This window comes from Biomphalaria glabrata, chromosome 5, assembly GCF_947242115.1.
Source record: "Biomphalaria glabrata chromosome 5, xgBioGlab47.1, whole genome shotgun sequence".
NCBI lineage: Eukaryota > Metazoa > Mollusca > Gastropoda > Planorbidae > Biomphalaria > Biomphalaria glabrata.
In genome coordinates, this window is record NC_074715.1 from 23,902,645 (window position 1) to 23,916,594 (window position 13,950).

Sequence of the window (13,950 nt, forward strand, 5' to 3'; positions counted from 1 at the left end):
CCAATAAGCATAATCTTCGTTTACTTGAAACTTTTAAAAACGAGACAGTTTCAATAATTTATTTAGATATTATTTTTAATATTAACATTTATATATATATATATACTGAGTGCACACCTGATTTCTGTAGGTGTCGGCGGGCCGCATTAATTACTCCGGCGGGCCGCATGTGACACGCGTGCCGTAATTTGCCCACCCCTGCGCTAGAGTTCTAAACCGCACTCCAGCTGAGACCCCACGGGTCCACAAAAGAGATTGGACCATTGGAGTCTAGTCAATGAAACAAGTGCAACATAGTGAATCTAGTTGTAGAGTCCAGTGGCGTAGCAAGGTAGCCGTAGGCCCGGGTTCAATAGCATCTTGGTGGCCCCCCCCCCCTCCAGCCAATAAGACAAATTTAGTGTGTGTGACAAAAAGTGAGTAATCCAAATGTAAAGACATTCCAATGCAAAGATAGTACCTTTTTTTTTTAAATAAGTAATTATGTCATGACGTTTGATTCAGTTAGGACTGCATATAAGTAATAGTGTCTTAAAAGTCAATGTTTTTACAACTTCTTAACAGAGTTAAACGACTTTAAAGTGTTTCAAATCAACAAACAAATGTTCTTCCTAAGTTCTTATGTGGGCCCCAACTGGCCTCTTGGGCCCTAGCGTAATGAACTCCTTCACGCCATGGTTGCTACGCCACAGCTGTGGGCCCCTATTGGTCGTGGGCCCGGGTTCATTGAACCCCTTCGCGCCATGGTTGCTACGCCACAGCTGTGGGCCCCTATTGGTCGTGGGCCCGGGTTCATTGAACCCTTCGCGCCATGGATGCTACGCCATTGGTCAAGTCAATGAAACAAGTGTAACATAGTGAATATAGTTGTATTCAAGCCAATGAAACAAGTTCAACATAGTGAGTTTAGTTGTAGTCTATTCAATGAAACAAGTGCAACATAGTGAATTAAGTTGTTGTCAAGTCAATGAAACAAATTTAACATGGAATGAGATATTGTCATCATTGGAACATAGCAGCAGAAATGTCTGTTACATTGAGAGTTCACATCTATAAAATTACATAATAATTGAAAGTTGTTTAGTAAAACACAAGACAAATCTCTCCAGAACATTTGTTTATTCTGTAATCCCACATCAAGGCAAACATGTTGTAGAAGTGAAAACAAAACCCACTCATTAATGACATGATTCCATGGTACAATGACTTACACTGCTAATTACTTCTTCATTTTACTGAACTATATATTTTTTTTTTTTACTGATGATACTTTTGGTAAAGCTTTTCTTAGCATTTAGCTATAATGTCATTTGCTTTGATAAATATTTGTACAAATAAATTATAAATATCCACATTATAAAAAAATTCGTAAAGATAACAATAATACAATGAATGGCCTTTTATTTTTTCCAAAATAAAGGAGAATGAGCTGTAATATATGTGGAGAAAAAAAGATAGGATGGCTAATTATCATCATAAGATGCTCAAATACTTTCTTTTAAAAACCCTGCATAGAAACTCTGAAGTTGTACTAAAGTGTGCATTCTGCCAGATAAGTCAAGAGCAAGTGACTTCCCCTACCTGTCCAACCAGGACCCGACTAACAAACATGAGAGCTGATTTCCTCTTCCTGCCTGCAGTGTTGACACCATGGGTTGTTTTTTGACTTGAAATGTTAAAATAGAAAGCAATGATCCAAACTACACTGTGCTATCAGAGCTTTATCCAGGCCTAGATAATGCCCTACACTGTGCTATCAGAGCTCTATCCAGGCCTAGATAATGCCCTACAATGTGCTATCAGAGCTCTATCCAGGCCTAGATAATGCCCTACAATGTGCTATCAGAGCTTTATCAGGCCTAGATAATGCCCTACAATGTGCTATCAGAGCTCTATCCAGGCCTAGATAATGCCCTACAATGTGCTATCAGAGCTTTATCAGGCCTAGATAATGCCCTACAATGTGCTATCAGAGCTCTATCCAGGCCTAGATAATGCCCTACAATGTGCTATCAGAGCTCTATCCAGGCCTAGATAATGCCCTACAATGTGCTATCAGAGCTTTATCAGGCCTAGATAATGCCCTACACTGTGCTATCAGAGCTCTATCCAGGCCTAGATAATGCCCTACAATGTGCTATCAGAGCTCTATCCAGGCCTAGATAATGCCCTACAATGTGCTATCAGAGCTTTATCAGGCCTAGATAATGCCCTACAATGTGCTATCAGAGCTCTATCCAGGCCTAGATAATGCCCTACAATGTGCTATCAGAGCTTTATCAGGCCTAGATAATGCCCTACAATGTGCTATCAGAGCTTTATCAGGCCTAGATAATGCCCTACAATGTGCTATCAGAGCTTTATCAGGCCTAGATAATGCCCAAGTGTGCACCCAAACAGCAGATGTTGTTTTTGGGATTCCTCTCAGAACTTAGAAACAATTTCCTTCTTCAAGCTTTTGTAGGGTTACTCATGTATGATACTGGATAATAGATGATATACTTATAAAAAAAAATACCAAGAAGAAAAAAAAATATATCTCAAGAAAATACTTTCAGTTTCTATCTACCAGCCAGCGGAGACAAAAAGTTGTTTTATTGTGCAGTTGGAATGAATACATTTATTGCAAGACTTTGAAATGATGTAAAAGATATAAGAATGGCTTTATTTTAATGTTTAAATCTGTAGAGCTGCTATATAAATGTGATAGTTTAAAAAAATATCGAAGTTGAGGTAGTCAAGAACCAGTGGTTTTTAGTTGGAAACAATTTTACTACCCAGACAACAGTGACATACAGAGATTCTAAAGAGAAACAGTTTAGTGCTGCATGGCTATAAAGTTTAACTGAAATAAGATCTTAGTGCTGTATGGCTATAAAGTTAAACTGAAATCAGATCTTAGTGCTGTATGGCTATAAAGTTAAACTGAAATCAGATCTTAGTGCTGCATGGCTGTAAAGTTAAACTGAAATCAGATATTGTCTTCAAAATAAAAAAGGCGCTGTTTATTCAAACAAATTGAACCTAATTGCCATTGAAAGTACAGACAAAATCTCACCGGTGTGTATGTAACATTTCAACATTGATAGTGTATTTAAAAACTTGTCACAAATATTTCACTACACATTATTTTAGTGTACCCTCATTTCCAGCTCTCAATGTTTCATATACAATTGAATACAAATAGGGCAAACATTAGGGTATAACAAAGAAACATTTTTTTTTTAAACCACTAAATTCCAAAAAAAAATTCCAAGTTATGCAAAGGCTGTTATTATACCATCTCTTGTTATTGAACTAGTGGACAAAATATTATACTATTACATTTTTTATTGAACTAGTGGACAAAATATTATACTATTACATTTTTTTTTACAGAAGAGATGCTCTTACTGTATGTATTTTTCACTGAATGTCAAAACATTTAGCATGATATAAGAAATATTGTTTGATTTAAACATGCCATAATGTGCAATTAAGTGAAAGCTGGCTGAATTTCCTTCATCAGAAAGAAAAATGAATGCTGATTGTACAACAGAATATTATGGAACTCAGTAAAAATACTGATTAAATTGAAGGTTTGAATCATTCAATGCTTTGGACTAAAAAAAAACATTCTTGAGTACAATCTAGTTGATTTAAGTAACAAAATGTTTGTTGACTATAGCATGAAATGACAAAACAAAAGTTGATTGTGTTGACTAAGTTGAACTATTCAATGGTAACTAGTTAGGAGATAAAGTCTCATCTGGTGGTTGAAGTATATATAAAGAACATCTATAAAGAAATAATTTAGAATATATTGTGCTATGGAAGATATGGATGCAGCATTTAACACTTGACCTGAAAAAAAAAAAGAAAAAAAAAGTTAATTGACCAACTCAGATTCACTGGTTCCCAGCTATGGGTTAACACTCCTAAACATTGACTACTGGTGTAAGTTAGTGTGTATACAAGCTAAGAGATGGCTGGAACACAAGTGTAGTTTCAAGTCAGGCAGACAGGTGCTCTCAAAAGAAAAAAGTCTGAAAAGCTAAGAGATGGCCGGAACACAAAGTGTAGTTTCAAGTCAGGCAGACAGGTGCTCTCAAAAGAAAAAAGTCTGACAAGATGACACAAGGCAGTAAGACTGAAGGAAAGACATTTTTTCAGTTTTGCAATTAGTAAATATTTCATTTTCAAAATTATGAACCATGTTTGATCTATGCCACAGTCAGAAAATTTTTAGATGTTAAAAAGCATTTATAAAAACCAATAAAATAAACCAAAAGGTTTAGCTGTATATGTTTATTTTCTACCATAGTGGACACTTATGATTATACACTAATTAGGCGAGTAAGTAATTAGGCGAGTAAGTCCTGAAATTAGGACAGCTTCAAATCCAAGTAATATAAAGCAGTATTTCAATAAGACAGAAAGCCTGAAGACTATGATTCTAAGCAGTTCTGTGAAAACATTATCAGTTAAGGAGACTTCAAAGAGTTAACTGACAAAAAAAGTCTCCTCATGCATATTTAACCTCTGACACAGGTTAAGGCTACTAACTCACCCTACATGCCCCACATCTAAAAGAATGTGATGCCCTCAACAATACTTACAGCTATTCTAAGAGCCTGGTCCAGATCTTTCATTAGATCCTCAACATCTTCAAGACCAACTGACAAGCGAATAAGAGAGTCTGTTATACCTAACACTGCTCTTTGGTCCTCAGGAACTGAAGCATGAGTCTGCAATGACCTAAAGAAATACAAGTTGATATTAAAAGGAATGTAAATGAAAAAATAAATACATTTCCTTGTTGTTGATAAAATCTCTGCCTGGATGATGTATTAAATATTGTCATGTCTATACTTGTAAAAGGTAAACTTTTTTGTTTTGTATTTCTACTGATATTAAAAGCTAATAAAGATGGCCATTTTTTCCCTTTTTATTTTGCTTTTGAAAAAAAAAAAAAGATTCTCTTTCAAAAAATAATAACCAATTCCCAACACATATTTTATAGATACAAAGAAGTTTAATGGGCACATAAGGTGAAATTCAACTGTTTTTATTATCCTGGGTTTAGTAATAACTATATTCTCTGGTCAGGAAGAAAGAGTTTAATAAGTCAATCACTACTTCTTGCTGCAGAGTGCTAGCTCATTAGACTAAAAATAATCACTTAATTTTCAAAGGAGTTGACATTAGTTAAAAGTGTCAAATAAGTTTGTTGAACTGGTTTGTCCATGGAATAATGTAGGGTTAGCCAATGGTCAGCCTTCCAAAGAGCACTCCAAAAGAAAGTTTGTGAAGTAGTTAGTATAGTACGGGGTGAACTGTACTATCACTCATTGCAGTCTATCAGTTACAAGTTATAAAAATTTTCAAGTTGAGTTTCACTTCTTAAGTTACAGAGTCCTGGAAAGTGAAATCCAGACTTCACCAGCTGTAAACTGAAGAAATTCAGTCAGACAGAATAGAACTAAATGACTTAACTACTTTTCCTAATGCTTTGTACTAAGTCTTAGTTAATATTACTGAAACACACAAAAGAAGTCTTCATTTAACTTACGGTAGTTCACAGAGACTTTCAAATCCACCAAGACTTTCAGCCAAGGTGAAAATCTGGAAGGAACCGAAAAATATTAAAAATTCCCTATGTGATAAATTGGTCAGTTAAAGTGCTTAACTATCCTTCATATCTAGTTAACACTCTCTATGGTATTAGAAAGCAAATGATGTAACACTATTTTGTTAAAACTCACCTTGCATGATTTAAGAAATGTTCTAGAAGCTTCTAGTCCACCTTTTATAAAAAATATCAGCATGCCAGAGTATCCAATCATTTGCTTCCTTCCCAGCTCATATTGTGGATGAGAAGGAAGCCCTACAGCATAAAGAATAGTTTAAATATTAGCCACACTAGTCAATGCAGTTCACAAAATTGTGTAATTCTATCATCTACATCAATGATATCATTAAAAGAAGACTTCAAAATAGCTGCCAAAATTAATCACATGAAAAATCTTTAATCTCTCAGATGCATTTGTATATAGTCTTTAAAAAAATTCTTAGTTAAGGATGAATCAAACTATATTTTCTTTTTTTTTTGTTTGGAAAAACAAAATTTCTTAAACAAAACTTGACATATAGTTTACAGCACCTGGATGGACAACTTTCTCTACAGCTGGATGAGTCTCCAAAAACTCTGCCACAGCCAGTCCATTTTTCATGTGTTCCTTCATTCTTACTGCCAATGTTTTCATGCCTCTATTACACAAGTAACAGTCAAATGGTGATGGTACAGCTCCAATAGCTAGAATTTCAAAAAAAAACAAAAATGATCTTATTTAAAGAGAGCTCAGAAAAATATTTTGTAAAATGTATTTTAATAGGACTATATTTTCTATTTTCCTGAAGTTACCATTTTGAAAGAAGCGAAGTTGCTCTGCTAATGCATCATTGTTTAAAAGCACAGCTCCCATTATGACATCACTGTGACCTGGCAGAACAACAAATATTTAGATATAAATCAAATAGGTTTTTCAAGGAAACATAATTGTTATTTATTTATTTAAATTTGTTCAATAAAAATATTTCTAATAATTTAAATTCTCAATTTTAAGAAAAGCCAACAATTATTTTTACCATTCATATATTTAGATAACGAATGCATGACTAGATCTGCCCCAAGGGATAAAGGTCTCTGAAACACAATTCAATAAATAATAATTTTAAAATGCTTTTAAAATTTCTCTTTTAATTTAGTAAATATATCATGCTTGAAATGTGCAGAATAGAAGCTACAAAATAGAGCAACAGCCTCCAGACCTACTTGAAAATGAGCTACAAAATAGAGCAACAGCTACAGACCAACTTGAAAATAAGCTACAAAATAGAGCAACAACTCCAGACCTACTTGAAAATAAGCTACAAAATAGAGCAACAGCTCCAGACCAACTTGAAAATAAGCTACAAAATAGAGCAACAGCTCCAGACCTACTTGAAAATAAGCTGACATAAATGTGTTGTCAACAACAACAAATGGACGTGTGGCCCAACCTTCTGACTCTGCCCGGACAGCCTGACAGACAGCAGCAATGTCTACAAGTTTCATAGTCGGATTCGTTGGTGTCTCTATCCAGACCATCTGAACAAAACCATATTATCAAATTAGAACAAATCTATAAAAGAAAAATAAGAAAATAAAATAACAAATGAAAAGTAAAAGCTTACTCTAGTATTTTGCTTGATGGATTCAATGACATTCTTGATCTGCGTGCAATCAACAAATGAGATCTCAAGTCCCAGCTTGGCAGCACATCTACGAAAGTAACGATTGGTTCCTAGAATAGGATGAAATACATACATTTTGAATTGAATGAGATCAAGTTGTGCGGATAAAAATGAATAACTCTTTCTAATTATACATTAAAAATAAGCATTGATATGCAGTGGAATATTGAAAGTTTTATCTCCCTTTTAAATGCCATTTGAACACTTCAAGAGGCCTATGTGTGCATGTGATAAATGCTAGAAATTTATTAAATGTTATCTTATCTATTGTTGACTAAAAAACATGTATAATTTTAACTAACAAATCTTTTAGCCTTTATTATTCCAATCCTTTGACTTTTCTTGTTTTGAGAACATAGGCTATTATAATAAAAAAAAAAAAGTACCAAAGTTTGCCTATTCAAGCATAGCTTATAGCAAAACCTCATGACACATTTGTTATTGCTTGATATTTTTAATGACAACTGCTGCCTTGGATAATTGGAGGCCCTAGGTGACGTGAATTTTTAGGGCACCAATGAAATTTAAACAAAGGTTACAAAAACAGTTTTCGTGGAAACACAAACTGAAAATCGGTCCCCAAAGTGGTCTACTCAGGTAGGTAAAAAGGCAGGTTTCAATATACAACCCTGCTTCTGATACTATTGTATTTTGAATTTAACTAACAACAAGATACCATAGATAGGGAGATTTATCAAAGTTATTATTACAATATTGTTTATATTCATATGTATTCAAGGAACTGAAAGTTATGAAAATATAGCCCAATGTGAGCTGTAAAGCATTCAACTTTTTTTTATTAGCAGTGAAACATTCAAACATTATAATAACAGCAAATCATCCAAACTTTGTAATAGCAGTGAATCATTGAAACTTTATAATAGCAGGGAAACATTCAAACTTTATAATAGTAATGAAACATTCAAACTTTATAATAGCAGGGAAACATTCAAACTTTATAATAGTAATGAAACATTCAAACTTTATAATAGCAGGGAAACATTCAAACTTTATAATAGTAATGAAACATTCAAACTTTATAATAGCAGGGAAACATTCAAACTTTATAATAGTGATGAAACATTCAAACTTTATAATAGTGATGAAACATTCAAACTTTATAATAGCAGGGAAACATTCAAACTTTATAATAGTGATGAAACATTCAAAATTTAATAAATCGGCAAAACATTCATTCTTTATAATATCAGGGAAACATTGAGACTTTATAATAGCATTAAAGCATTCAAACTTTATAATAGCAGTAAAACATTCAAACTTTATAATAGCGTAAATTGAAACAGATTAAATTATTCAAATTTTATAATAATGCTATAACATTCAAACATAATAATTGCTAAGAAACACTGATAGTAATGAAACATTTAAACTTTATAAAAGTGGTGAAACACTCAAACTTTATAAAAGCGGCAAAATATTCAAACTTTAAATAGCAGTGAAACATTGAAACTTTATAATAGCAGTAAAAAATTAAAACTTTATAAAAGAATTTAAACATTCAAACTTTATAATGGCAGTATATTTTTAGAAACATTATAATAGGAGTTAATTATTCAAATTTGAAACAAAATGTCCAGAGTTCACTAACCTCCGTAAACATCATCCATGCTGATGATATGATCTCCACTCTTCAAGAGATGAGTGACTGTCATTGTTGCAGCAAGCCCAGAGGAGAAGGCCAAGCCTGAAGTGGTTTTATTTTTTTTTTATTAAAAATAATATTCACTAATATAAATCAATTAAATGTTATTGAGTCTGATTGTAATAGTCATTACCTAAAGACTGCATACAATAAGTAATCATAAATTAGAAAATATTTTTGTTTTGTAGGTTTAACAAGTCTGTAACATCATATACAAATGTTCACTCAGAGTGAATCACTTCAGTTGTTCTGAGATAGTTTTATTTTTCACTTTTCACTAATTTTTCAAATTCATATTCATGTAAATTTTTCTAAATTGTTTTAACTTACAAAGTAATGGAAACAGAAATATATTTAAATAAGAGAAATTGGAAAATTTGCAACATTTAGAATTTGTCCCATACAATAAAATGGCGATCTTTAAATGAATGAACTTTTTACAATAAAATTCCAATTTAATAAGTCAATTCAATGTTATAATATTAGACTTACCATGTTTTGCTCCCTCTGAAGCAGCCAGACATTTCTCAAGACAAGTACGTGTTGGGTTACCACTTCGTGCGTATTCAAACCCCTTAAAAATTAATTTTTTTAAAAATTAGGACTAAATCATTATTGAAATACTAAATGAAAAATAAAATCTTAACAAAGAAAAATTTGTTTCAATAAAAGGTTTGTATCTTCTTTTTCTCAATACCAATGTCTATAAACATTTCTTATAGTTAAGGTATCAACACAACAAATGAACACCATTTCAAATTTTTTATACGACTAGAAAAATGAACCACATGAAAAGTATGTTTTTAATAACAGTGTACATTTAACTCCCCCCCCCCCTCCGACACACACCAATAAGCTGATGGATATAATGATATAGAACCTCGTAATTTTGTTTATCAAATTTTAAGGGAGCATATTTTTTTTTTATTTTTTTTTTTTTGCAAATATTTTAAATTTTCAATCCAGTGTTTTACAACCTTTACCTGTGTAGCCTCCTAGATGAAAAACTTATGATAGTGCCCCCCCCCCCATTTGCTAGTTAGTAAGCCAGGGGAGCACTTATGGGCAGAAATGCTTTTTTATTTCATAACCACAGCTTACTATTCATCCTCGCAAAAAAAAAATGCAATTCAATCAAATAGGTGGTAAAGGCTGTAACTGAAATGCTTTGTGTTAAGTAAGATGCCTTGTAAATTGTCTGCATTTTTACCCAAAAGACACCAATAGAGTGATCGTACAATTCTCTGGAGAAATGGAATCATTCTGATGCAAGCAAGTCAGGCAAAATTGTGTTGGCATGTGTTGAAATGTCATTAGAACAATCTTGAAGCAGTAGCCTCTATCGTTTTATAAAGTCATTGGCTTTTCTGTCTAATGGCACTAGGGAAGAAAAACCACTTGTAAAACTTTGTCCTTGACTAGAGTAAATATAATATGTATATATATGGAATATGAAATGTGCTTTCATATTTGTATCTTGTTTTTGTATTTTTGTAAGTTATGGTTCAGTGTTTTATGTACTATTAATAGTCCGACTCACTCAGGCGACAATTCAAAGAGGCTGCGGAACTTGATTTTAACATTTTAATGCTGAAAGACATTCAAGAAAAGCCATGACAGGTTGTGTAGAAAAAACACAAGAATGTAACATTTTTAAGGTACCAGTATGTATGTAAATTCATGTAATTATTCTATACTCTAACACATACATTTTTAGAATGTAGGTAGGCTTAAATTGTAATTTAGTACACTAGTACAGTATGTGAAGGCTGAAATCATATGTTTTGTATTTTTCTTAGATCAATAACTTTTTCTTGTTAATTTTATACCATTGAAAGTATATATATATAAAATATCTTAATACATCATTAATAGAATTTCTATGACATTTATATTTCAATTCTTTGAAGTACAGTTATGCTCTAGTAATCCAACATTTTCTGCAATCCAATACCCCTCCAGTTAAATAACTATTGGACTATCAAAGGGTCAACTGTACTTTACTTTATAGTCTTCTTTAATGAAATATCTCTACATTTCTTAAATGATTTTACTAATTACTAATGCTGTTACTCAGGTCAATGTCAATATTCATTAGTTTTAATAAAAAAAAAGTTTTCTTGAGTTGATGGGTCCCAAAGATTTAGATCACTGTGCAACTGTACTTTTAGGCTTGTAGTGGCCTACTTCTAATAGTCTAGATATTATCAATGTCTCTCTCTATGTATAAAGTTATAAAGTGTAATATGGATCTATATATAATATATATTAAATATATATAATATATATACTCTAAGTACCTTTATTTACATACTTATGTTATTTATGCCACAATGTATGTCCCGTGTCTATAGACCAGTGTTTCTCAAACTGTGTGCCGCGGCACACTAGTGTGCCGCCGAAGATTTGCTGGTGTGCCGCGGGAGTTTTCAAAACGTCACCCGTGCAGCGTTACACAAGTCTGTCTACTATTAAATGTTTATTTTACGTTGCGATGACATTCCCACTTACAACGACCAGTACTAGTAGTGGAGCGCTCCATTATGACGAAAAGGGATGTTACCTATTCAGGTTATGGAATTGTCCACTATATATATATTATAATAACTAAAAGTTGGCCGCCTTAGCAGACGTACAGCAGTTCTTGAATTGGTAACGATAATAATAAGCGATGTGTTTCATGTAAATTGTTTAAGTGTTTGCTAATAATAACAAATTGTCAATAAGCGTTATTCATTGTTATCCATGGAGAAAGACGTTAGCAAGAATGAAACTGCGAAAGTGTTAAATGAAAAGCAAGGAACCCAAACGAAGGTACAAAGAAGATTACATCGGATATGGTTTCATATCTTCGGGAACTGAAGAATCTCCATTGCCATTCTGTCTGATCTGCATTGCAACTCTGTCGAATGAGGCGCTTGTTCCAAGCAAATTGAAGAGACACTTGGAAACAAAACATCCAGCTGTAAAGGCACAACCGAAGGAATACTTGGAAAACATCAGGGCTCAACAAAATAAACAAGCTAAGAAACATACAAACTACCTAAAGCTGCCAGAAAAGGGATTGATTGCAAGTTATAAGGTTGCTCAGTTATTAGCAAAACGCAAGAAATTACACACAGAGGCTGAATCAGAAGCTCTTTGCCGAAAGATTTGATGTTTGTTCTGTATCAAGTGATTGAAGTTGTCTCCTGTATCACACCAACGTTCGTTGGCTCTCCAGGGGAAAACTGTTAAAGCGTGTCGTCTAACTCAAGGCTGAGCTGATTTAATTCTTGGAGGTTAAAAAAAAAAGACTTTTCGGATTTTCTATTCATGACGAGATCTGGTGGGTTAAGGTGACATTTCTCTTTGATTTATTTAACAAATTAAATGCATTGAATTTAAGTCTTCAAGGACCATCGGAAACCATCATCACTGCATCCTCAAAACTGAAATCATTTGGTGAAAAATTGTCTTTGTGGTAGAGTAAGATCTCGAAAGGCGTCCTTCTACTTACAATGAATGTGCTTCAACTAAAGAAATCACCCCCCCCCCCCCGAAATTCTGCACACTTTGACACACCTGGAGTCGGCATTACAGCATTACTTCCCAACAGTTGGAATTAATGAATATGGATGGATCAGCTATCTATTTGGAAACAATGAAGCTACAAATCTTACAACTGAAGAAGAAGAGCAGCTCATTGATTTAAAAAACGATGCAGTTCTTAAATCAAGTGTTGCCGAGAAAAGCCTGAATGTGTTTTGGATTTCAATCAACAAGTTATATCCTGCAATCAGTTTAAAAGCAATTAAAATAATTCTTCCATTTGATCTTCATGGTTTTGTGAGTTTGGATTTTCAGCACTGACTGAAATCAAGTCTAAAAAAAGATAGAGACTTCTTACAATAGACGATGAAATGCGAGTTTGTTTGTCGACTTTGGAGCCTCGATTAGATCGCATTTGCTCTCGAAAACAGGCACACCTTTCACATTAAATGTAATACTTAAAAAGAGGAAAATCTGTTGTTCTTTTTATTATAAAACAACTGTTGCTCTTAGTGGTGTGCCGCGAAACTTTTGTAGTTTTTTTACTGTGCCGCCAGACAAAAAAGTTTGAGAAACACTGCTATAGACTATGGATCTAGATCTAGATTTTATTTCTAGACTAGAAGGTAATCCTAGAATCAAGTTAAGTACTTGTGCTGACTAAGTGACTTACTTAGTTTTATTAAAACTAATAAAACGTTTACCCAGGCCAAGTCCCAGCATAACAATTAAACAAACTTACGGAATGTTCTGCTGGAGCAAATTGTTTAAAAGTTGTTGCTGTAGTTATTGGGGGTATAACTGCCATAGATTTCCATTGTTCAGGTTCTTGGCCTTCATGTAACACATCAGTAGAGAAATTTGGGAATGGCTTAAAATTTTCTAGATCCATTTTGTAAGCTAAACCAGTTGAATGTAAATTGGATATTGAACTCTGAACTTGTTTTACGATCCTGAACAATGGGACTGCACAGCTGCTTACACGTACACAGAAAAGAAATGTTTTCATGCAGAGTTTTCTAACTTGAATAGGATTTAATAATGATTGATATAATATTATAATATATAAATAGAGAGAGTTGGTTACATAGTCATAGTATTTGGGGTCTTAATAGTTTCTAGCCTATAGACATAGATGTATATATAGACTATTATATATATATATTTATTATATATATATGTATATATTATATTCTAGATCCATATAATATATAGTCTATATATAGAGAGTATAGTCTATTTATACACGGTGCAGTGTACCTTGTACCGGTGATTTAAAAAGTTGCGATTACAAATAATATGCCACAAATAAAATTAGAAAAACCTATTAAATCTAAAATAGAATTATTTATATTAATAATATGAATATGGTTAAACATGGGTAATGCTGAATGTAGAATTAACTGTAACTTGAACTAAACCTATTTCATATTTTTTAAATAGATCTAGAATCTATATTAAATATTTTAGTTTTAGTAGAT

The 13,950-nt window shown here is 32.9% G+C and overlaps 1 protein-coding gene across 1 annotated transcript; it reads right to left on the reverse strand.

The window, feature by feature from the left end:
* Positions 1–1,102: 1,102 nt before the first annotated feature.
* LOC106067172 (cystathionine gamma-lyase-like) lies at positions 1,103–13,697 on the reverse strand. Its single transcript, XM_013226317.2, has 12 exons — positions 13,212–13,697; positions 9,431–9,512; positions 8,885–8,980; positions 7,216–7,325; positions 6,983–7,129; positions 6,628–6,685; positions 6,404–6,481; positions 6,143–6,295; positions 5,745–5,866; positions 5,552–5,604; positions 4,599–4,737; positions 1,103–3,843 (listed from the first exon to the last, which is right to left on the reverse strand). Exons 1-12 carry the CDS (start codon positions 13,476–13,478, stop codon positions 3,832–3,834), a joined length of 1,317 nt encoding a protein of 438 aa, XP_013081771.1. The 5' UTR covers positions 13,479–13,697; the 3' UTR covers positions 1,103–3,831.
* Positions 13,698–13,950: the final 253 nt, after the last annotated feature.